The sequence below is a fragment of the Gadus morhua genome, chromosome 22, assembly GCF_902167405.1.
Source record: "Gadus morhua chromosome 22, gadMor3.0, whole genome shotgun sequence".
Classification (NCBI taxonomy): domain Eukaryota; kingdom Metazoa; phylum Chordata; class Actinopteri; order Gadiformes; family Gadidae; genus Gadus; species Gadus morhua.
Window position 1 is genome coordinate 19,916,405 of NC_044069.1, and position 26,338 is coordinate 19,942,742.

Below are 26,338 nucleotides of genomic sequence, written 5' to 3' on the forward strand. Positions count from 1 at the left end.
CTCTTCTTGGGATTTGTTTTCCTCGTTATTTTTGCTTTGATATTTCCGCTCAATGTTTGGTCCTGCTCCAATTTCAAGTCCTCCAAACTGCAGCCTCATCGTGTCACACCCCCATGAATAATTCCCTCCCATTTTCTTTCTGTGGTACCACGGCGCCTCCTCTCACGGCCCAGCGACACACCAGAGCAGAACGGAGGCTTGTGTTTGTTCCGTCTCGATGTGAACACCACGCGCACCGCTCTGCTCGCAAGCCTGCCGCCCGCAGCCCGCCTGCGCTGGCCGGCGGTCGGGCGTGCTGCTCGCTAGGGGTCGGGGCTGTGTGTCACCGGAGGCACATCAGAGGGGGCGTCTCCGGGCTGCTGCCGCTGCGGTGGCGGCAGAAGCTGACAGCCGTTGCACAAGAGCATGACTACCAACCTCCCCTCTCCTTTTTGTCTCTCTCTCTCTCTCTCTCTCTCTCTCTCTCTCTCTCTCTCTCTCTCTCTCTCTCTCTCTCTCTCTCTCTCTCTCTCTCTCTCTCTCTCTCTCTCTCTCTATCTCTCCCTGTTTTTTGTTTGTCTGTTCCTCTGTCGCCTCGCTCGCTGAATTTTCTGTATGTATCTTTCCCTTTTTTTTTCTTATCCAAACCTATTTCTCTCTCACTTTTTTATCCGTCTCTCACTCTACTTTAATCCTCTCTCTCTCCTTTATTCCTTTCTCTCCGTCTCACTCCCCATCGTTTTTCTATTTCTACCTTTGTTTCAATCTGCATGTCAGAGCTGACATGCTAGAAGCCCTGTGTGTTCAGATGGATCGTAGGCCAGTAATCGCCACTGGAGGTGAATCATTAGCTGTAATAATATCTGCGGTGTTGGCCATCCGTCTTTCTGCGCTGCTAGATCTGCCTCGGGAGACGCCGTCAGGCTGTCACGTCCATCTCTCTCTCTCTCTCTCTCTGTCTCTGTCTCTGTCTCTGTCTCTCTCTCTCTGTCTCTGTCTCTGTCTCTGTCTCTCTGTCTCTGTGTCTCTGTCTCTGTCTCTGTCTCTGTCTCTCTCTCTCTCTCTCTCTCTCTCTCTCTCTCTCTCTCTCTCTCTGTCTCTCTCTCTCTTTCTCTCTCTCTCTCTCTCTCTCTCTCTGTCTCTGTCTCTGTCTCTCTCTCTCTCTGTCTCTCTCTCTCTTTCTCTCTCTCTCTCTCTCTCTCTCTGTCTCTGTCTCTGTCTCTCTCTGTCTCTGTCTCTCTCTCTCTCTCTCTCTCTCTCTCTCTCTCTCTCTCTCTCTCTCTCTCTCTCTCTCTCTCTCTCTCTCTCTCTTCGCCGCTCTGTTGTTTACGTCATCCCTTCACATCATATTCCACCCCCCCCCCCCCCCCAGCCTGACCCCATGACAGTTACTTGGGTCCGTTATGCCAGCAGTACAGTGCTATTTGAATACCTTTCTATTGTTAGGTTCAAGGAACAAAAAAAAAAAAAAAATCTGCTATTAAACACACTTTGGATTAAAATTAATAATGAATTATGACCTAATTGAAGAAGTTGACCTAATTTCTGGTTGGATGCCAAAATGACATTGAATTGTAATGAAAGCCGCATCCTGTGTAATTCACATGGTTCACCTGTTCAACTAATGCAATCATGAATAAATTATACTTTTAAGTTATTTATAGAGCATCAGAGGTGATAAAAGCATTTCTCACAATGTGTTCTCTGCGGTATCTTAATGCACATTTAGGGACCAGGTAACCACTAATTAAATGTACGTGATTTAGTTTTGGTTATGGATCATTTTTAAATACCCGAAAGAAATTTCCCGACAGTTGGTGCAAAATGTATTGTTACTATCGCAATTATTAGATATTTTCCTGGTGTTGTGTGATATGCTATTTTTATTGACAAGCCGGAATGTAGTCAAGGAGTAAATGGAGATGCCCTTTCTTAACCTTTAACCTTTCCCCTGCTGGGGGGGGGGATCTTGTTGGGTTTCTTGGGATGCTAACTGAATCATGCCAATTTCCAGGGCTTTCACGTCATGGATTAAAGCATTTAGTATTTTCGATAGTGTTTTTCAGCATTTCTTAGAAACATGGCATACAAAACATGGTTGGTGATGCATTTATAAGATTAGAAATACAAGAAAGAAAAACAATTTTAATGGAGTAATGTATTTTCGTGTCATGGAGGTTATCCGCGAATACCCAGGGGTGAAAAGGCATCGGCGAAGACCCAGGGGTGGGGGAAACATCCTTGAGCAAAAACAGCAGGACCTATATAGGCCTAGTTTGTCATACGCATGCTTGCTCCTGCAATGTGTTTTTAAAGGGTTTCCAGCAGGGGACCAGCTCTCTGCCACGGCTGACACTGTAGACGGCGTTGTTATGTTGAATAACGGTGTCTGTTTCAGGGACCCCCGTTGCAGCTTACTCCATTTAATCAGCACAATTCCCTGAACTTAAAACCAGCAACGTAAAACAGGGACCAGGGAGTCCGAAATATCAATCAATAATTTGGAGTGGGGGCCGTAAATCAGGATGAGTGAAGGCTTGTGATGCGGTACCCCATGCAACTCAACGCAGACGTCAAGCTGCATGTGCTGCCAGGGTCGGGATAGCCGTTCCAACAGCTGCACGGCCGGGAGCGAGGTCTCGATTTCCCAATTGATGACCGGCCACCACACAACATTGTGACCCCGCTGTCTGAGCCCGACCATGCCCGAGTGGCCCTTGTGCGTCATAGTAAGGATAGGTGCCCAAAAGGGAATTGGGATCACAGTGCCGGCCAGACCGACGTAGGTCAAAAGTATAAGGGGAACGGGGTCATCGGCTGAGGTGTCCTCGAGCTCCCGCAGTGACACTGGTCAGGTCATGCTCGGCCGGGTCCTGTACAAAGCCCAAAATGTGGCAGTACAGCCAAAACATGTTCCAAGGCATGTTGTGGTGGCTCTAGGCGGTAGTTGTACAGCTGCAGGTGGTCGGCCCAACGGGGGAGACGGAATGGTTTAGTACCTCTGTTCCTTTAGGCTTGGAGCACGTGAGGCGAAAGCCATCGGCATCTTACAGCCCAGACATCACAGCACCAATGGCCGTGGCAGAGGCATCCGATGTGTCAAGGGTGGATTTGGCCAGGTCATAGTATGCCAGGACTGTTGGTAAAGTGAGCTGGTACTTCGGGAGGCGCACAGCGTTCATGCAAGCATACTTCCAGTGACGGGCTGGCCATTTTTCAGGAGATAACGCAGTGTCTCGGGCCCAAATATTGTTTCAGGAAGCAGAGGTAATTCGCAATCATGCCCAAGAAGGAGACCAAGGTGGGCTGCGGGACACGGTGGTTGAGTTCGGGTGTACATGCCGTTAGCCGAGAGACAAATCCACGAAAAGCTCAATGGCCAGAGTGCAAAAGACTTCTTAGCATTGAGTGAGGTGGTGCTTGGCCACTGCACTTAACCTGCTATAGAGTCTTTTGTCATTGCTTTCAATGGAGGCCACGTAAACCACGATGTCGTTGAGATAGATGGCGACACACAGAATCTCAGCGAAGATAGAGGCCATGATCTTTGGAAGAAACTGGGGACAAAGCTTGGGCCAAAGCTCATGGTTTGCAACAGATTACCCCTTTGTGGGTAATAAACCAGGGTGAGGTTTGCTCTCGGGTGTAATGGCTCCTGGAGGTATACCTGGCGGAGGTCCAGTTTGGAAAAAAGGGGGATCTGTAGAATGGTTAGCTCCTCTTGTCGTTTTCAGGGGGTTCTTGTTGGAGATGATGGTCTTGCTTATCAATACCTCTATTCTCAGATCCATCCAGAGTTAAAACCCCCCAGGCTTATTCATTGCCATCATGGTTGGTGAACCATGGGGATACGATTACCTGCCCGATGATAAAGTAATCGAGCATGCTCTTTAGCTCAGAGGGTTGTCATGTCGGAGAACGGCGACGCGGCTGTACGACAGGTGGCCCTTTTGGGTGTAATGGCCTGGTGAGTGAAAACATGGAGGATGCCCAAACCACTGAACAGCACAGAGCACTGTTTCTGCCAAAGGATAGCAACGGAGTTAATCTGCAAGTGTCTGGCGATGTCTAGCAGAGTGAAACCGAGGCCCTTAAAGAGGACGAGCCTGACGATTTTGGTCCCATGGTTTGCAATATGGAGCCTGAAGACAGGCACTTTCCTCTATTCAGCTGAAGGGAGCCCATAATGTCAATCTTTGAGATGGTATAACAATGCATGGAGACGGAGGTTAGACCCATGGGCTCTTGGGAGAATAACTGCATAAGTTGCCAAGTTAAGGAGGGACATTTTGACTCCAGTGTCTAGGAAGAGGTGTAGAGTGACTTCACCAACCATCAATGTGCACATTCAAAGATTCACTCGTTCTGAGATGACTTTGTGGATAATCCATTAGGTTGCTCGGAGGCTCTACCTGGGGTAGACCTAAAAACTTTATCAAAGTGATTTAGGTCTGAGCCCTTCAATTGTGCAGAAAAGACACTAATCCCACACAGCGTTCACATAACTGAGAGGCTAGTAATATCCTCTTCCTGTTGCTGTCTGCACGTATTTGGAAGAGAGGCAACTTTGAGCTGAGGATGTTGTTAACTAGTGCTGGCAGGTTGGAATAGGCAGACAAAATAGTAACGCTCACTGCTAGGTTGCTGCTGCTAATGTCAGACCATCCTTTTTTTTCAGTCTTTCCCTACGATTTTCACAGTTCATGTTCATAAGGAAGTTGTCCCCTATCATTTCATCCTGTAACGCCACCCAAACTTGCAAAAGCTAGCCAAACCCTGTCGATGAGCTACTCACTGCGTCAGTGACTCACCGGACTGTTTCGAAGCGGCCAAATGGTTTTTCATTCGCTCAACAGCCTTTGTGTACGTTGTTGTGGTGCCAAGAGTTCTGAACCTGCTCTTTCCCTCTGCTCCTAAGCAGTGCAGCAACAGAGCACGTTCCCTACTGTCAGATACTGTCTCCTAGCCGGCACCTATGATATATATTTTGAAAGATATATATATATGTGTGTGTGTATCTAGCTGTACATCTATATATATATATTTATATATATATATATATATATATATATATATATATATATATATATATATATATATATATATATATATATATATATATATATATATATGTATATATGTATATATGTATATATATATATATATATATATATATATATATATATATATATATATATATATATATATATGTTTAAATACAAGTTTAAATGCATAATGAACTCTCCATGTCTCACACTAATGGCCAGAACAGCATTGGCTAGCACCACCATGCTATTTAAAGACCACAGCATTGGTGTGTATGTGTGTGTGTGTGTGTGTGTGTGTGTGTGTGTGTGTGTGTGTGTGTGTGTGTGTGTGTGTGTGTGTGTGTGTGTGTGTGTGTGTGTGTGTGTGTGTGTGTGTGTGTGATATTGGCTCCTTGTACAATCAGTCTGCATTGATCGTAGCCCCACAGGCCATCTGCTTATCCAGTTAACACTCAACACACTTAAAGCATCACACTGTGCTTTCCACTCCAGACCAACTAAAAACCATGTATCACAAAATCTTGAATTTAAATAACACCAATTAACACCAATCTTTCATAAACGAATGTCAATGCATACCCCCCCCAGAATAATTTAAAAGTGAAATGCTAAAAAGGCATTGTCCATAACGATACCCACTGTCTTATATCGAACAATGGAAGTGTACTCGTTTCAATTGGATCCAAGACTGTCTCTATGAAGAGACTTCTCTAAGAATGTTGCAATATATCGCACCGTGCAGCTTCTCTCTCTCTTTCTCTCCCCCCTCCCTCCAACTTGTGGTATCCTGGCTTCTGATATTCAGTGTTTTAATTATTTTTCATTCATTATGCATGGGGGGGGGGGGGGGGGGTAACCCTCTCTCCCCCACACTCATCTCTCTCTCTCTCTCTCTCTCTCTCTCTCTCTCTCTCTCTCTCTCTCTCTCTCTCTCTCTCTCTCTCTCTCTCTCTCTCTCTCTCTCTCTCTCTCTCTCTCTCTCTCTCTCTCTCTCTCTCTCTCTGCAAAGTTAAATCTTGTTTAGAGAACAATCCCGGGTTGCGTCGGGGCAGCGTTTGGTAGCGTGGCCGACCAGCGGTGGTTTTCCCTGTGCGGTGTTAAAGACAATGGAGGGGATCGACTCTGCGGCCTTCCGATTCCCAGGTGGGAAATCGAGTGTGCAGGAAACGTCTGGGTTACTGCTGGAGTGAAAGCACAGGCAATGGGCTCATGAATAAATCAATGATGGATTTGTTTACGCTCTGACCTGTGGTATATTTTCCTGAGCCGTTTCGGCATTCCAGTGGTTCGATTTAATCTGGATGGGCGTCGACTCTAAAATCGTTTTTATTTTTTCAAGGGAAATTACGTGTTGGATCGTGAATGGGAATAAGACATCTGCATTTTCTTGGCTGTTGTGTATTTGAGGAAACCAACGTAGTTCATGTATAATTCTTCTGTTTTATTCAGTATGTTTAGGCAAGGCAAAGCTATCTCTGGTGACGTGCCCCCCCATGCTTCTATAGATCTGATCCTGACGCACACACACACACACGCACACGCACACGAAACCTACATGCACATCACATCCATCCCCAGCCCGCAGAGATATCCTTGCACGTTATTTTAAATCCATGCAACACGCAGACGTCCTTGTACGCCATTGATGAATGATTAAAGCTGTGCCCCACGAGCCATTTTAGGTCTCCCTCGGAAAAAGGCCAAAGCTTACTTTCATCAGGCTGACTCATTCGGCACTTTGAGAGGAATTTAAAAATGCACAGAGCAAAATGGAGCCAAATAGTTTGGAAGCCTATTGGCAGTTTTGAATAATTTAGGCCAGTTGGTTCCCTGTTCTACGCGGTGAGTACTGCTGGTGAATGCTTAACGGAATGATACAAATTCTCCCGTACGTTTCTTTTCTCTGAGAGCATTCTTCTCTTGCGCTGTCCTTCTCTTTTTCTTCCTCGATCACTAAACGGTGCTAGTTCCAAAGACACGGGGGTTGTAATTTCCCTTGGTGTTTTATGTTTACCCAAACCCATCTCCTCAGAAGAATCCTTCCACCCTTTGCCAAAAATTTATTGCAAATAATGAAAAAAACGACGGAGAATGTCAGCCCCCGTGAATGAATGCTTTAGTATATACGGCATCCGCCTCCTCAAACAACCCCCAGTATCATAAAACAGCCAATCAATGAATAGCCTGTTGAATTAATACATGTGCTCACTCCTCTTAGTTTATCCAGGCTACTAAATGCCTAAGTAACGCTCAGACGTCCTGACTGTAGATGGATGGCCCGTGCTTAAACGCCTCAAACTATCAATCCCTCCCCCCGCCAAGCTTGGTGCCATAATCACCACCACGCTTCTCATCCACTGACACAGACAACTGTCACCATTAAAGACACACAAGTGTTGTTATTGTAATACAAAGTATAATAATAATAGTCATAATGGTGTCTCTTCTAATTGCCGCCAGCAGTTTATTTAAGACTCTGAAGCTCCAGACTCAAAAGAGGGAACAACAAACCACAGACATTGAAAATAACTCCTTTGACACTAGTTGCGCGATTTGCATTTCCTTTGCTACAACTCGTAGCGGGTTTGGGCTGATTTGGGATTCAAAGCAGAACTCCCCCCCTCCCCCCCCCCCCTGCCGACCCTAAATAAATGGCTCTGTTTGAAGTAACGCTGATGAATAGGAGTACTTAGGTAAACATGCAATGGTGGGCTTTGTGTCTGGGAAACCTGTCAGAAAATAAACATCAGTTTCAGCCAGTTTTCATCCATTTAGGGAATATTTTCCTTTTACTTTTTTCAGTTTATTGATCATGTTTTCCCGGTCCCAACCGAGCGTAAAATAACCTGAAAGGAAACCGATTAGCTTCTTATTGATATTCCAAGAACAAACACAGTCCTCAAATCATTAACCTGAATACCAGGCCCTGTCCGATAGGCCAAGACCATCCCATAATGTCAAGGCTGTTCACTGGTGCCAGGGTTAGAGTTGAGATCAAGCCAAGGCACCAGTGCACTTTTATCAGTTTACAAGGAGAGTGTAATAATTCCTATTTAAATAAAATACATTCCTTGTTAAATGCAGGGTAAAATCAACCTTTTTGAAAAAGTGTAAAGCAGCTATCTCTCCTGACTTGATCTAAATCACAAATTGGCGTACTTGTGATCTGCATGAGAAAGGCAGGAGCAGGGCTTATGCAGAGATGACCACGAGACGCTGAAAGGGGCCGGCAGGCTCCCCCTTTGATGGAAGTACTGCCACCTTTCATGTTGGGACAAGGACCCATAAGTGCATCGCATATTAGCTTCCTCTTTCTCTGGATCCACTCGTACGCGTACCGCATGTGGGTGGGGACCTTTGGGTTTATTTGTTTTTTTTCGTTTGTGTGCTGAGTGCGTGCGTGTGTGTTTATTTTGTGTGCGTGTGTACGTGCGCGTGTTTTTGTCTTTATATTTGTATTTGCTATTTGTATGCTTTTCTTTTCTTTCTTGTGTATTTAAACACATGCACACACACTCACACACATTGTGGAGATCTTACACAATTTTACTGGGGGCTATAATGCCACCCCCCCCTTAAAATATGTAATAATGAATAAATACATGAATCTGTCTTCATGCATTTGAATTATAGACTTGTTAACATATAAGGCTTTCACAAGCTGCTATTTTTTGGCTGAGGCACTTGGATGTCTGCATGGCATCGGGCCAGTGCTATCTTTCTCAACGCTCCTTCTCACAATACTAATGTACGCAGAGATTAAAGGATGCGTTTCACTCAAGTGCATCAGGTAGATTTAAGAGCTGCCAACCGGATCGACTTTGTTAAAAATGCTGTAGCCATCTGTCAGCTCTTAGTGAGGGAAACGCTCTCTGAGATAATATCGGTTTCGAATTCACTGCACACCTGGCCCCTTGTGTGAGACAGTTTATACTCCAGACCACTCCTGTATACTTTCTGACCAATAAGGGCATCTCTTCCCTGGGCGGACGGAAACCCCAGCTTGAGACGCCGCTACAATATGTACACAACACACACACTTTGGAGACAACACACAAGCTTTTCATTTGAATCGATTCACTCCGAGTCCCGCTGTATACCACGCCTCTTCCCCTCGCCGATGACTCAACGCAGGCCGTGTCTTTGAGTCGTTCAGCTGATCATTGATCTCGTGTTGTGTGTCTCCTCCAGCACGCGCCAGTGTCACCTCCTGCTGGATGTCTTCAACTCCACGGAGCACGAGGTCACCGTGAGCGCCAAGAACAACCAGGACCTGGTGCTGCATGCCAGCGAGTGCCAGAGGTAAGGGCAAAGCACGGAGGGGCTGGCGCTTTGCCTTGGATCCACCACATGAACAACCAAAGGAATGACCTCAAACCTAACACAGAGGTCAGAGGCAGTAATAAGGCTAAATTATACTTAATAATAATATGCAAACCTATCTAAGATTTATACAGGGATTAAACCCAGCGTAGACAGACAACGGAATACAAGTCAGATGCAAACAAAATCTTCCAATCTCTATCGTCACACTCTGTGATGCTGCATATAAATAACACGAGGAACTGATGACTGATGTGGAAGCTCATCTCTCCTTAATGCAGCTGTAATGGGTTCAGAGCTACTATGGTTTATTTTTGTCAGAAGTAAAACATCCGAGACATCGAAGTCCTTCCTGGTATTTGGGGTCAGCCTTGGGTCAGTTTTTTGATTCCCATGAGGCCGCGTAATCATTTGGATCAGTGCACTGGTGAGGCATCCGTTGGTCAACAGTGTTCTCGTCTCAACCTGTACATTCTACAGCTCGAGACATCGCCACAATATGTGGTGCATACGACAACACACTTTGGAGAGGGACCTTCACACTTTTCTTCTAATTGATTCACACTGGGCCGCTACATTGCACCTGTTTCTCTCACTGATAACTGCCTATTCCATCACAGACAAAGCACACCGTATGTGGGCATACAGAAACATTGTCTCTCACGCACGCACGCACACACACACAGACACACACACACTCTCAGCCTCTCCCGCGTCTTGCTGCCCTCCTGTTGTGTCACCTCGCTCACTCCACCCAGTGTTCGCCTGGGAAGTATCGCATTATGATTCCTATCACTACTGTCCCTCCAGAGCATTCTTTGCCTTCAGCGTGTGTTAGTTTGTGTGTGTGTGTCTGTGTGTGTTAGACCAACATATTCAACAGTGTTTGAAAGGTCTATTTGGCCCGACAAGTTTCGTCACGCTGTACACTTTGCACGAGAGGCAAAAAAAAAAGCACGAGTTGCTTATAAAAAGCAAACATCTGCCTGGCCCACCTCCATCCACCCCCCCCCCCCCCCCCCCAATATTGATTGACATTTCATTCCCCTCGGAGCGGGAGCCGGAGCTTCAGAGCTCGGCGGTGGTGGTGGTCTGCTGTGCAGTGCACTCAGCACCACCTAGTCCACTAGCGATTTATCTTCAGGGATGACAGGCGCATAATTGACTATCATCATATTTGCCCAGATCCCAACGTATCGACTCCCTCTATGCCGGCATCCCCCGAAAACACACACACACACGCGCACGCGCACACTCACACTCACACTCACACTCACACACAACGCCCACGCAGACCCCTCAGGTTGGGCCCGGGCGGAGGGGTGTGTGTGTGTGTGGGGGGGGGGCAGACATTGATCTTGGAATCACACCCCCGTTGAATTGTTTATCGCTTTCAGTTTGATGCAGGCACACACACAGACACAGACACACACACACACACAAATCTGCACGCACACACATACTCCATCTTCGGCGTACCATAACAACAATCAGCGCTTGCAGTGAGACGGGCCATATTGTACCGTCTCATCCGACTCGGTGCTCCACGCCGTCGTGCGACGTCCCGCCGGTTTTGAGGAGAGTTCCTGCAGCTGCCCGCTGTGATGGAGGCTGCCCAAGAGGCTCCAGAATTCAAAGCCAGGAGATAACAATAACCCCGTAGATAATATAAAATAAATAAAAAGTTTAAAAAAAAGATCATACCCCATTACTAGATTTAAAACATTTCTCTTTCGTTTTCGGAAGAGTTTGTCTTAAGTTTATTGTATTTCTGTGTGCGTTTGTTGGTTACTGTTTCTTTCGTTACGGCGAGGCGCAGCAAAAAATATACTCGCAACCAAAATGTTTTGGTTGCGAGTGTGTTTCTTGCGTGGGTAATCCATGTGGAGGGGGCTGACAGACATGGGGATGAGGCGGGGGTAATGGAAAGGTGACAGAAAGCTGCTTTCATCTCCTCAACATCAATCACACCATGCATCTTTTACAAGGTGCGTTCCTCCCTGTGCCTCTTCATCAGTCATTATGAAGCACACAGTCTGAGAATGACCCCCTTGATGACGGGACGTCGCTCTCGCTCGCCCTCTGTTTCTTTCCCTTCCTGTTTCTCTGTACCACTCACTTCCTCTCTCTCTCTCTCTCTCTCTCTCTCTCTGGGCTACTGATGATTTCCACTGTTCACCAAAAATCAATAGTTTGTACAACGGGTTCAGTTCTTTTGTGACAGATTTTATTTATATCGGGTTGCTATTTTCGGTCTCCAGACTCATGGCTGTGGTGACTGCAATGAACATATGCACGCGGACGCCTGACGCCTCTTAAGGTCATAGCCTGCCTTTCCCTGGAGCCGCGAGCCTCCCGGGCACCACGGCTCTGCGTCAGAGCCCCAGCTGTGTCTCTCGAGTGGCGGGGGGGGGGGATCCAACAGAGCTTACGGCCCCCCTCAAACTGTTTTCAAGCATCACAGCCTGGCTACAAAAAAAAGCCCCCCTTTTAAATCCTCTATCATTGTGGCGCCCCCCCCTTTTCCCCCGTCCCCCCTGTACTATAACCGGCTCTCAGGCGTGGGACGTTAGTCTCTGCCCACCGGGCGTCTCTGTAGTGCGGACGCCGTGAGCGTGAAATGACCGATCTGTACCACCAGCCCCGCTAATGACAACAGCACTCCGTCGAGGTGACTGTGCGGACGGGCGAGGGTGTTGAGACGTGAGGGGTGGGTGGTGGTTCCTCCCCTTCCTCTTCCTCCTCCTCCTCACGACTCCTCACCACCCCTACGACGTTCAGTCTTCTGTGTCAGCACTATTATTGCTATTGTTCCTCACTTCTCTGCAAAATCTTTTCTTCGTAATGTATCTTCTCAATAAATACTGAAGTGATAATGTATTTTTTTCCGTGGTGCAAATAAAAAAAAAGCGCTCGTGAAAAGACCGTGCATCGACATAATACATTTATTTGTGGCGGCAAACGCCTGCATCTCTCTGCACGGCGATGGATCAGCAAATGCCACGCGTACCCTCGCTGCATCTCCCCCAGTAATGTGTTTTCATAACGTGTAATTCGGTGGAATAACATTATGTCGCTTGTTGCCGGGCTAAAAATAGTGCACTCTGTAAAGCACCACGGCCGTCCGGGGGTGAATCGACGGCGTGGGAATCGCAAATCGATTGATGTGCCCGAAGCGCATTTTCTCTTCACACCTATACCCAAAGCCATTACTATCGCCGTGGCGACGGCTCACGAGGCGCATCCCATCGCAGGAGAGGAGCGTGGGTATGTTAATGGCTGATGATAGCCAGCTCCTCTGTTGCTGGCAGGCAGAGCGAGCAGCAGGGGGTGGAGGAGGAGGAGGAGGAGGAGGAGGAGGAGGAGGAGGGGGAGGAGGAAGAGGAGGAGGAGGAGGGAGTTAGGGAGAAGCGCGCTATAAATAGCTCAGGTTCTCGGCTGCCTCTGTGCCCCCTCCTCTCCTCCACTGCACTGAGGCGCTGGCACGTGAGCTAAAAATAGGGTACCACGTGAGGCGAGAGAAACACACACACTCACTCACTCACTCACTCACACACACACACACACACACACACACACACACACACACACACACACACACACACACACACACACACACACACACACACACGCCGATGCATACAAATCCTCCCTCACACACCAGCACTTTCTCTCCTTCAGCCTGTTTTATGATTGCATACACAAACAAAGGAATCTGAATCATCGCTCTGTTGGAAAATCAAAAGGAAATGGACTCCATTCGATTCTTCCAACAGGTGTGTGCACGGCTGCAGGATAAGCAGCAGACGCCTTGTGCTTCTGAAAGCGGTGCTTTTGGATACATCGTCCGCATTTGGGGTCAGAGGGGTGGGCCGTTAAGCATGATTCCCCCCCTCCTAGCTGCGGCAGGGGTCGGACGAAAGGGACCCCTGCTCACTCCCTAATGGGGTTATCATGTGCTCCTGCTCCGAGGGAACACAGCATTTAATTAGAGTATCATTTTGCCGTGACCCTCCCAGGGTTATGTTATTACTGCCATGGAACAGGCCCCTCTGCTGTAGCTGTCCTGAGGGCCAGTAATTACCAATATAGTGTCATGAGCCATCGCACAGGCTTCGATTTTTCATTTTCAGGACTCTTTCTTTTGCTTTTGTTAGACACAGTTCATATGAAGTACCAGACTATATTTGGATCCTTCTCGGAGCCGATGGAAACGGTCTCTCCTGGACCATTTCTTTGTCAATTACTCAATACGTTGTCTTTATTTCTCTCGTGTTCCAACTTGTGGTTGCTGGGTGTGCGTTGTTGTGGTATGACGACTGTGGGCTATGGTATGGCAGAGCAGATTGTAAGAGCGTGATTGCTGTTGGTTGTAGGATCAGCTTCTATTTCTGTCTGCTCACACGCAGGAAGTCATAACCAGGGAATAATTATGCGGCGGATGTCTGAGGAAGATTATTGTCCTGTTTTTTTGGCAGCACTGTTTCCATCAGGTAACTGGAGGGAGATCTCTTTATGTATGCACGACCGTGAGAGTACTTCCTCACAGGCCTAGACTCCATTTGTCATGCAAATGCGAGCTTAGGTTGCACCCCTGCCAGCGAGTGCAGACGTAGCTTGGCTCGTAATGTGAGTGCATCCATCTCTCCATCTGTCTGGCTGGGTGGAAGTGTTCACACAAAGGGAATGCAGAGCCTGCTTCATACTACAGTTTAGGCTCACGGTTTCAATTAGTGGGCCAATTATTGACAGCAACAATTCATTAAGCAAACAACGTTTGCGCTTGCATTGCTGTTTAACAAAATCAACACACATGCACAAAAATACACATTAATGTGTATTCGTCATTAAAATAATTACATGTAGATCCAGGGTTTTGCGGGCTGCTGTTGCAGTGCATCTGAAGAGGGTTGAAACGTCATGTGTTGTTCGAGAAATGCTCGACAACACATTGCAATAGAATATTGAAATCAATGACGAACGATAAGGCCAGCTGACATGACGGCAGGAAATCGTTAGCAGGTGAACACCAAGATGCCTTCTTGGGTAGTTGTTGTTTATTAGAGACAACAGAAGAGATGACTCGAAGACGTTTCCCTAACCTCCAGTTAACAACGGTGCTGTCCTCGGCCACACTGCTCATCCGAGGGAAAACCATCCACACACACACACACACACACACACACACACACACACACACACACACACACACACACACACACACACGTAAACATTAACTATAGTTGTTGGTATCTAAATAGCACAGCAGTTCACTAAATTGCACACATCACACATAACGATGTTATGTTCATAACCCAATCAATTAGGCCTACATTCAACCACCCACCCAGTATCAGAAAAATAAGCATTCTATATTGACCTCTTATTCGGACAATGCTGACCCACAAGGAATCGCCTAAAATGGTCCAATCACAAGGGCTTGCAATAGTGTAAATTCAACTGCATTGCAGCAGTTGAATATCCTATCCATGTCTGTTAGGGTCTAAAAGCACCATTCACCAACTCAATTCAAAATGCTTTTCTCCTGTCTTTGTTAAAGCGACCAAAAACCATAAAAGAAACAAACATGTGCACCACTCCACGGTCAAAGTGGTAACTCTGGGGTTCACAACGTCTGTCAGTCAGCCAGCCAGGCCTCATCAACCGCTCTTATCCTCTCTGGGACCGCAGGCCCACCTGGGGAATGGGACCCGGGCTGCTTATGAGTCCTGGAGGTGCTCCATGGTGGCTCAATGTTGGAACACAGTCCGCTATTAAAAGCCTGGTAATAGGCTGGATGGCTGGCCTGATAAGGGCCTAATCCCTGCCCCGGTAAAATCAATGGGAGGAGGAGATTGGTTCAAGCCTGTGCTCTCGCGTCCCGAGTGAAAAGCGAAGAATGGGTTCCTCGTTTCCCCATCTGTGAGCATTTTGTTATGTGTGTGGACTTCTTTGTCTATACCACGTATACACGCTTATTTGCAAGGACGCAACACATTATCTTCTGTTGCCCATCCGACAGTATAATTAACTTGGTGCCGCCCGTTGCCTTTTAAAAGACGAGGCTCTATGTATTGCTCGTCGGCCACTGCGTCTGTGTGGCCATCCGCACAAAACCTTTTGCCCTAATGTCCAGCCTTTGTTTTTCATAATTGGATGTCCACAGCGAAACCAGATCCAGCCCCATTCATAGCCGCCGTTCTGATCCATTTACATGCAGCGGACCGGGTATTTTTAGACTGCTAAGTAATGTTGGCTTTTGAAGATGACTGGAAAACAGGCGCCCATTTGAAGATGGGACATCAAGGGCTGACCTACGCCTGGTGCCACCCGACATCAAACGCACCCGCGTTTGAGTGTTGCAGCGAAAGCGTCAGTGCTCCTTTCGTGTCCACGTTCACAGGTCGTAATTGTTATTTAATGTGCGCTCCTTTTTGTTGTGGAAGGCTGGGAGAGGATAATTGCGGTGCTGCAGTTACTCGGGCTCTCGTTCGGTCGTGTCGCGTGGCTCTCTGGTATGTGTGCCCATGTGAGGAGGCGTCCTTGCACGCACAAAATCTCTCTCCTCAATCATCGTCTCTCTCTCTTTCCCTTCCACTCGGCCTGTCTCTCTGCCTCTCGCTGCCTGCTCTTTACCTGGATTGGGCCTCAAATGTGTGCTAATAGTCGTCATAATGTCCCTGTGAAGAGGATGATGGGTATTGAGAAAAGACGTAAGACAGGGTCTAGCAAGGGCCCAGCCGGTGTAGACAATCTGACGGTGTGAACTCCATCGTAGCCCCTCGGCTGGGTCTCTGAGCTGGAATTAAGAGATGATCCCACTACACACACGTGGGCGATCAATTCATGGATATTTTCCCCCTCCCCGGCAACTGGAATAGAATGGAGCTCAGTGCAGGGGGGGGGAGGAAGGACAGCACACTTGAAAACATTCATTGCAAAAATCGTTCGCTTCAGTAAACATTGATCACTATGCAATTTCGACGTGGGTATATTGGCGTCCCGGGACCAGCAGTGTGTGACCCAGCGTGTCACACCCTGTGTTGGTCTCTCTCTCTCTCTGTCTCTCTGTCTCTGTCTGTCTCTCTCTCTCTCCGTCTCTGTCTGTCTCTCTCTCTCTCTCCCTCTCTCTCTCTCTCTCTCTCTGTATCTGTGTCTGTGTCTGTGTGTGTGTGTGTGTGCGCAAACGTCTTACTGCAATGAGGGCCCGGCCGGTGAGACGGAAGTCATTTACAGTAATTTTCCTTTTTAGTCACCAACGTGGGCAAAGTCACAAAGTCTAATTTCCCATCAGCGAGGGGCCCATGGCAGCACTCAGCGTGCGGGGGGGGGGGGGGGGGGGGGGGGGGGGGGGGGGGGGGGGGGGGGGGGGGGGGGGGGGGGTTAGGGGGGGGTGTTGGCGTTGATGGTCTGGTGAGTTATAGTGCACTGCTGTAGTCCAATGAAGCATAGCCCATGGGCTGACATAAATATCTTTGCAATTTAAATGTCATCATGCCCCCCCACCCAAACACACAGTCACACACGTACGTTTTGTTTTAACGTCTGAATAAATGTTGGCAGATTTACGCCGACCACATTGATCACAGTTTACAACGCACAGAAAAGAGATGTGCATTGATTCCAAGAGTCCATTCAGCACATTAAAGAGCCTTTGCATGAGGCGGTGTGTACGCTTCATGACTGAATGAAGAGTCACAGGGTGATGCAGGAAGTCTTCAGAGACCGTTTAACCACAGCCCTCACCTTGGCTCGGATCCGTGAGGTCAAACCTTGTAGTTATCTGGGGATACGTTGTCACCTCGAATCCGTGTGCTGCTCCTGTGAATAGATCAAATAAATAAAAGCACCGTCTAACACCAAAGCAGTCTAGACGCGGGGTCTATTTGGATGCATTATGCAGTTGTGTCTGGCTGGACTCTTGCCAAGACCCACAAATCTGTGCGAGCCTGATGTTAGTGACATGGCGGAAAAATAAATAAAAAGGGGGAGCAGCATTTCATTTTTCATAAACAAAGAATGTAATTTCACATTTTGGGTACTGAATGGGTGTGAGCAGAATATTCCAATGGCTTCCTCACAGGTTTGAACAAGGAAAGATTTGTCCCTTGTCTAAACAGTGCGCATGCAAATAATTTATTATTACTCTCCTTCAGTATACATAATTGGCCAGAAAAGTATTTTATTAATGACTAAATGTGATTTTATGCTCTGATGAAGTACACATACGACCCCGTTGGAAATATGAATTAAATTCAAAATGAATTGTGATTATTAACGGCGGCTGACAAATTGGGGACCAAACAAAAAGTTTCCGTACATCAATTTTGAATTTGATAGAATAATCCTTATATTATAGCTAAAATAATCGGTGCGCTAGTTTTTAAGAATCCAGTGTACGAGTGTACATCATCAACACAAGTTTGAGCACAGGTTTTACAGTTGTATTTCACACACACACGCTGTTTAACTCTGTTTATTATATATTATATTATTATTATTATTATTATTATATTATATCTGCAACTGGGAAGGCTTGATCTGATGGCCTAGGGCTTTTGATGGGGTTGTTTTAGCATAGGGGTCCACTTAAAAAAATACCATATATTTAAATAACACATATCCTTAGAAATAAGTACCAGTGTGTTTCAAGCGCTAACCTCGGCTTTAAATGAAAATGTAATCAGCGTCCTTGGGTGGGCCCTGGCCCGTCTCCCCCCCCCTCCCCCCCCCCCCCCCCCCCCCCCCCCCCCCCCAGGATGGCCATCCAGGTGGACCGCATCGACTTTGAGAGCCTGCCCCAGCGGGAGCCCGACCCCCAGCGCTACGCCAGCGCCAAGCAGCTGGAGGAGGAGCGGCTGCGCGCCCAGGGCTGCCAGATCAACAGCAAGCTGGGCCTCTGCTGGACCATCATATCCTTTCACCGGCCAGGCCCGGGGCCCGCTGGTGCTGCACGTGTGAGGTCTGGGAGGGAGGGAGCAGCGTCACCTGCAGGGATTTAGAAGAGGAAAAGCCCCCCCTCCCTCTCTGCTCCCGCCCCCCCTCCCTCTCTACTCCCGCCCCCCTCCCTCTCTGCTCCCGCCCCCCTCCCTCTCTGCTCCCGCCCCCCTCCCTCTCTACTCCCGCCCCCCTCCCTCTCTGCTCCTCCCGCCCCCCTCCCTCTCTGCTCCTCCCGCCCCCCTCCCTCTCTGCTCCCGCCCCCCTCCCTCTCTGCTCCTCCCGCCCCCCTCCCTCTCTGCTCCTCCCGCCCCCCTCCCTCTCTGCTCCTCCCGCCCCCCTCCCTCTCTGCTCCCGCCCCCCTCCCTCTCTGCTCCTCCCGCCCCCCTCCCTCTCTGCTCCCGCCCCCCTCCCTCTCTGCTCCCGCCCCCCTCCCTCTCTGCTCCCGCCCCCCTCCCTCTCTCCTCCCGCCCCCCTCCCTCTCTGCTCCTCCCGCCCCCCTCCCTCTCTGCTCCCGCCCCCCTCCCTCTCTGCTCCCGCCCCCCTCCCTCTCTGCTCCTCCCGCCCCCCTCCCTCTCTGCTCCGGCCCCCCTCCCTCTCTGCTCTTGCCCTCCTTGCATTTCTTTGTCGTTGACGGCACCTTTGATCACGGGCAGATGGATTCAGCGAACCAATCAGGGAAGAGAAGTCCTGATTGGTCCGGTACGAGCCGGAAGCGGGGCTCAATTTGAAGCCGGCTCATACAGGGGCAGGTGCGACTAGAAACTGATTTCACTCGTGCATTTCACTTCCTAAAAGCTGACAGGTGGCTATGGTATTTCAGGAACAAGCAACAAATTAACTCAAATTATAGCTCTTGAATTTTACCGACAGCACCTTTTTTTGGCGTCCTTTGTGTTTGCATAACGCTCAATCTCATCTTGTCTCAAAGTCTAACCCAGAGCCTATCCCAGGACCCCACACTTGTCCCACCCCCTAACCCTACGGCTGCTCTAAGGCTCTTCATGGTAACACTCACTGAATCGGATAAGGAATTCAGAATAGGGATTCCGGCTTCCAGTTTGTGGGTGCTCAATGAGTGCCAAAATAGGCGGATATGATGATAAAATAAATAAGCACAACAAAGTTTAAGTAAGAATTAAGGTGTTAGAAAATAGTGGAAGAACAATGATTGATCAGATTGGATGGGAAGTGAGCTGTGTGTCATTTCAAAGCCCCTACAGTTCAGGCAGCAGCCCCTTGAACGGCCCATTGCTTCTAACCTGGTCTGCGTTTATACAAAGTCCACGCGGTGCGTCATGTCTGGAGTTGATGGAGAAGAAAGCGAGAATACACTCATAGATGGGGGCATCTGTACGGGCTACATCTGGAGGCCTCTCAGCAGACTGGATCCGGCTGGGGCCTCACTCAGGGGACAGATGGGGGCGCGTATGGAGGAGCACTCCACATATCCTGTGTGTGTGTGTGTGTGTGTGTGTGTGTGTGTGTGTGTGTGTGTGTGTGTGTGTGTGTGTGTGTGTGTGTGTGTGTGTGTGTGTGTGTGTGTGTGTGTGCGTGCGTGCGTGCGTGCGTGTGTGTGTGTGTGTGGTGAAGCACTGTACCCTGACTCTTTGGTGTGTGTGTGTGTGTGTAACAAAGCACTATACCCTGACTCTGTGGTGTGTGTGTGTGTGTGTGGTCAAGCACTATACCCGGACTCTGGTGTATTGGTGATTATTAAGGTAGATGTCCGTCGGGAGAGCTGTGAGTGCATATTAACCGTAACTCGGGCTCTCAGTCATATCCCTTATTTTTTTTACATGCTTATTTTGACCTCCCACCATCATTTGATGTCATCTGCCTCTGGATCCTGCTCCTCTCTCTCACCCCCCCCCCTCCTTTCTCCCCCCATGTTTTCCCCACGGAGGTTGTGGTGAGTGACGTGCGCGTCAAAGGTCTGACATTATCATGTTAATGAGGGTCGACAAGTAGATGCATTCAGTCATGTGTCATCAGTGTAAAGGAAACCTACCCTCCGATATTATCGGTTATATTATTGGAGGTCAATAATCTGCGTCCTTCATGACTCTGTCGTGCCGTATGATTTCCTCTTGGTTACCATGGTAACGGTTATGCCGGTAACCGCATCCTGAAATTAATGAGAGGAAGAGTTAACTCTTTTTTTTCCCTGCGACAAAATAATTGAATGTGTTTTATAATATATGAAGTTCATGATTACAAACTGCATAATTGGCTTCATGCGCAGCTTTGGTCCATGTCGGAAATGGAATCTGTAAACACGAATGAGATTCATCCTCATTCTGTTCCTGGATAGCAACCAACAGCGTGGTCCAGAGTGGCAGATTAAACGTTTTCTAGGTGAGAAAGCATTTCTCTTTTTGGGGGGAAGGGGAGCTGCTGATGCCCGCTGAACATTGGGAAGAAGCATATTCGTGGGCCCACATTTTGTGAGATGGACCTTCTAACCTCCTTGCACATAGGTGATTAAAGATATTCCCGATATTATATCTTAATGACGTGGTTTGCACCTTCAGATCATATTCAACTAGCCTTGTATATGAAATGTAGTTTCTTGTCTGAGTTTCTTGACGAAAAAAACAACAAAGAAATAGATGAAAAATCGGACTCCCAGTTGATGGTGACCATTGCCAGTACACCATGTTTATTTACCTGGCCAGTGATTAGGAGTTGTTGATGAAGCCATTGAAGAAACCATTATAATCCCCATTCTTAGCCAATGACATGAGCACTCTATTCCTTTTCATCCCAGCTCCTCATACGAGCAGAGAGCGGCTGACTCTGTCCATGCTATTGTGCCGCAGAGTTCAACCGAAGGCTGCCAATAGCATCCGTTTATCCTTTATTTGATCACCGTTCTTGAGTTCTTTGTCCGATTGCACAGCATGGAGGTCCAACTGAAATCCGGACCCTTCCTTACATCAAGTGTCCACTTTTTCTCGATATAATTGAATTCATTAGGCAATTAGTAAAAAATGTACAATGTATTTCAGTTTAAATAAATAATATAAATGAACAGGGCCCGGTGGGGACGGGATATAAATGAGGAAAACCAAAGGCACCGTAAGAGCACGTCACTCCTAGAAATAACACGCCACTAACTTGGCTGTAAGCTGAGCAAAACCTAAATAACTACCAGCCTCCACTATTATTCATCCTGTGGTGACGAAACGACAGCTATAAATACAGAGAGGGAGAGCGAGAGAGGGAGAGAGCCCCTGCAGTCACAGAGACTCAGCCAATAGAAGCATGTGATGGATCCGCATCCCTCTGGGGGAGAAGTGAACCAAGTTCCCTGTGCGGTGTGTAGATACGGTGATGAGATGGAGAAGAAGGTAGGGGGTGGTTGTAGTGTGACACTGGATGGGCCCCTGAACCCCTAGTTACAAGATGCTACTTTGGCAAGGACGTGGACAAGCCAGGGTAGCCCTTCCATAGGATTGCAAATCACACCGATTGGAATGCCATGAGCTCATTTTAAACGATTTGACTAAATCATTCAAGGGAAAAAAATAAACATTTCATAAGTATTTCATTCTCATCATATTTAAAAACATAAATCAAACACTATTTGGTTCCCACAAATAACAAAAAAATAGCACTAGAGTTCAGACGAGAAATACTAATATAAAATGATGATCCTTGAGGGTTATTACATAATACGTTGCTTTTCAATCTCATTTGTCTGACCCACCCACCGGTGGTTTGAATGACGCTGACCTTTTCCTGGTGATCAAGTGGCTCCAAATGCCACTCAAGTCACATGCTCCCCATCTCCACGTTGTTGCCACCCATAGCTTCAGATCGTTGAGATTAGTCTCTACTCCTCATACATATATTCCCATGCAGCATACATATTAAGGTGGTTTACGGTGAGGTACAGAACACCCCACGTCACCAGAGACCCGGACGTGTGCCTTTTGCAAAGCGCTGGTTAAAGCAGTGGGAGTTAGAAATCACTCCTCCCTTTACAACTCTCTCGTGCCCTGGGATCTGTCAAAGCAGACGTGGCGGCAAAGATCCATATTTTCTGCAAATTACTTCTGCTGTCACCCTCAACCTCGCTCTCGCTCTCTCTTTCCCTGCCTCTCTCTCTCTCGCTCTCTCTCTGTCTCTTCTGTCTCACTCTATCTCATTGTAATTCTGCCGTCTCTCTCTCGTTGCTCCCTCCTGCTCTCCCTTTCCTCCCTCTCTGCATGCATAATCCACTTCAAAGGTTAATGGACACCAATATGGAGTTCGAGACACTGCTCATTATGGCAAATGTCAGCTGTGTAAATGATCACTGATTCCGTTATCGTGACACACCATCAGACTAATGGCTGTGTAGCAGCAATATTTGTTTTATTACTGCGTAGGATTTAAATGTTTATAATTCACCACTTTTAATCGCGGCCATCATGTCTTGCAATAGCAAGGCCACGATGCTAACAAGACCTCTCTTGTCGGCATGTCCTCACAGACACACATTTCCTTCCCCCACTGAGAGCTAAACAGGACAACTAGCAAAATGTATCTGACATGGGCACTGGGGGCATCAGGCTAAGTAGCAGGGCTTTTTGGAGCTGGGTTTAGATTGCAATAATGTTTGTAATTGATTGCTGCTTCGTGTTATCCAAATCATCATCAAACACATCATCACTTCAATCCCCATTCAATTTTGTTTGAAATGATTCATACCTTTTTTCATACCTGTTCACGGTTAGCTGCCTTGATTTTCCACAAGTTGGACCTCAGTTACACACACACACACACACACACACACACACACACACACACACACACACACACACACACACACACAAACATGCATTTTCTTCACTGTGCCGTAAAAGTATGGATGTCGCGTGTCAATGTGGGTTTCTATGCGGGGGAGAGCGGTTTTGTTATAATCAATGAATTCATATTCAGGTCCTACCAAAGCCTCCGTTCTGTAAGGGAATGAGCTTTATTTATATTTTGTAGGTTAAGTTGTTATAATGTAGACTTTTTATTAATATTATTCTTCACTGACCCCAATTGGTGCTAGGCAATTGACTTAAATTAGACGGTTCCCTTCCAAGCATATTTCCTATTTTTGTCACTTCCAAACAAACACGTTGGGTATGATCCCCAACCAAACCCTTGGATCGGCTATCACATCGTGATGCCGCTATACATTCATTCACATGTACATAGTAATGGTGCTCCGACACGCCAATAATGGCCCCATTAAGTCTTGGCCCCGAGAAGAGAATTTCCTGCCGTCAAACACATTACTGTGTGTGTGTGGGTCGGATTCTGTGTGTGTGTCTCTGTGTGTGCGTTAGGAGGATGGTTTGCGTTCCTTCCCGCAAGGTTCGCAAGGCCTATTGCATAACCTTAATGATAATTGCCCAGAGTAATGGTTCAGAAAAATGTTTCTCTGATGAGGCTTTGAATAGTAAAGACTATTGTATTGGCTAGGGTTGTAATTATATTACATGCACAGGGATGTTCTGCAGACCGTATTTATCTTTTGCCGGCGGTAGCTCAGTTGACCAAACTGAAACTTATTCAATAGGGTCTGATTTGAGACGATGGATATTGGATTTGGCAACGTCAGCCGCCAGAAGAGTCGTGGTCTCTTTTATTAAATATCACCATTTTATTTTAGCTTGCAAAAAACACAATTGTGCGTCAGCACCCCGTGTTGATGCAATGCGACACAGGCATTGTGTGAGGTTATTACTGTGAGAATTCTCCAACACGCTAGTTATATTGGGTGAGGGATGTCTGGCGAGGTTGATAAGGTAGACTTTTAAGAAGGCCAATGGAACGTGGGGTTTTTTAACCCTGTGGTGGGGCGGTGGTAACCATGGCAGCCGCTCCCCCAGCCCTACAGACACAATCCCTGGCTCTCTCTTTCTCTCTCTCTCATAAAGGGCCCCTTCTTTATTCATGTGACCTGTGGCTCCCCAGTCAACGTCCCTGCTTGCGGAGGCACCGGGCAGTTTGTCGGGAGGGTGCTGGACTCTTATTCCCTTCTCTCTCCCCTTCTCTATCATTGCCTTGTTCATCTCGAGTGATCTCCCAGTGAACTCGAGTCCATGTCTTGTCGCCATGGCGTCCGTGCTGCTGTGTTCCTTGACCAGGAGCTCACCCGTCTCTGCGGCGCCAAGGGGAGGCCAGCGTGGAAGGAGTGCTGAACCAGCTGGTCCTGGAGCACCTGCAGCTGGCTCCTCTGCAGTGGGGTGAGTCCCGGTCCACGAGGCCCCTTCAATACCATACGTGTGTGTGTGTGTGTGTGTGTGTGTGTTCGTGTGTGTGACTAGTGGATCGTATGGATCCGGCTCCTGAAGTGGCTAACTCACACTTTGCGATCGCCTCAACCAAAAGTTCCCTCTCTCTGACTGGTGGTAGTCACGGTTGTGTGTTTTTTAAGGTATTTACGACAACACCTCGGGATGTGTGTGTGCATAAACCTCCCACCAATGGGGTCTAAAGCCATGTTTGCCTATGCATTTGTAGTGGCGCTGTGGGCTACTCTGGGGCTGCCGTGCCAGTGCCCTGGGAACACTGTGAATCATTTGGAGTGGGGAGCCCCTCCACGAATGCACCATCTGCGCCCATCCTCTGAAGTCATCTTTGGAGGCACCACCCCCCTTCCCCCCCCCCGCCCCTCTTTCTCTTACATACACATGCACACACATGCACGCACGTACACACGCACGCACGGACGCACCCATACACGCACCCTGTGGCGACGGCTTCACTGGAGCCGGCATTTTGATGAGTCGATAGGCCTATTACATTCTTCTGTGAGGGGCAGGCGGTCCGCTCCATGGGGAGGGACGGGGACAGGGGGACGGGGGGGGGGACGGGGTCAGGCGTGAGCACCCAGCGAAGCGACGGAGGGAGGAGGATCAAGAAGTAAACACTCGAGCGCGCTCACTGAACTCCCCCCCGTCTGGGCATCGCACACTGACCCCCCGCCGTGCAGAAAGGAACCCCGACCAAAGCACCCTTCTGGAGAGGCGATGACGGTGATGGAGAGCGATGGACGGATCTAAGGGATACAGAACCGCCTTCAGGAGCCTTGTTCCACGGACGGAACAATTTTAACTTTCATGGTTGAATCTTGCTTGGCTTGGTTTGCATTGAAATCCATCATCAGACGTCTGCCAGACAGACACACAGCGTGGTAGAGGAGCGCCTGTCTGTGCCTCGTCTCCCCCTGTCTCCCCCTGTCTCCCCCACGTCTCCCCCGTGATGGATGTCTTGCCGACTTATCCATCTCCCCAATCAAAGAGATTGTGAAGAGTTGTTGCTCTACATGCCTATCTGACTCTTGAAGCCGTTATTTCTCATAATCCTCTCAGTAAGCCTCTATTAAGGCGGCCAGGACTATCGCATAGCTCAATAACAGGTGGTTGCGCTGGGATTTCCCCTGCGGCTAAAATCATTAGCCCAACCGGATGCTTTGAATGCCTTTGCCACTCTGCAGTTCTCGGGCGTGTAGATTACGCCTGGATGGTCCTAAATCCCCTCCAATTCGTCCTGCATCGCATTGTTGCGCCGCAAGTCCTTGGAATGGAATCTTTAAATTCAGGTTTCCATATCTTTTAAATTAAGAGATTGCCAGCGGTGAATGAACAGGGAATTCTCTCGATGCCACACGTTTGGAAATGTCCTCACGTTCCTGCTGGAACTGGGGCCCCTCCTGGAGATTGCCCGTTTGCGTGCCATTATGCAGTTACTTCAGGCTCGAGCTTGACCACTTATTCAGTAGAGTGGCAACACTGAATTAAGCCTCTTACTTCTAGTATCTGATGTGGAAAACTGCGAGGTCGACTTCTAGTGGTGCAGTTATCCATTAGCACTAAACCATAGCATTAGCTTTAACTGTTGCGGCAAACGATGATGGCCCACTGATTGCGCCTTGCTGAACAGATAACGACCTTAACTGGCCTCTCCGTCATTCCACTGTCGATAGTTACCCAGCTTCTTTGCCTCTTCTTCGCTCGTTCTCTGAGATTACGCAAACAATGGATGCGGTGCAAAAGGTGAAACCT

At 48.0% G+C, this 26,338-nt stretch overlaps 1 protein-coding gene across 3 annotated transcripts in view; it reads left to right on the forward strand.

Annotated features, from left to right (window-relative positions):
* trappc9 (trafficking protein particle complex subunit 9) overlaps positions 1-26,338 on the forward strand; it is a 143,398-nt gene that overhangs the window by 78,653 nt on the left and 38,407 nt on the right. For all 3 annotated transcript variants that reach the window (XM_030346841.1, XM_030346843.1, XM_030346842.1), the window contains 3 exons: positions 9,219-9,329; positions 18,109-18,262; positions 24,427-24,517. In XM_030346841.1, the coding sequence (XP_030202701.1) occupies positions 9,219-9,329; positions 18,109-18,262; positions 24,427-24,517 (356 nt within the window). The remainder of the gene's footprint in view (positions 1-9,218; positions 9,330-18,108; positions 18,263-24,426; positions 24,518-26,338) is intronic.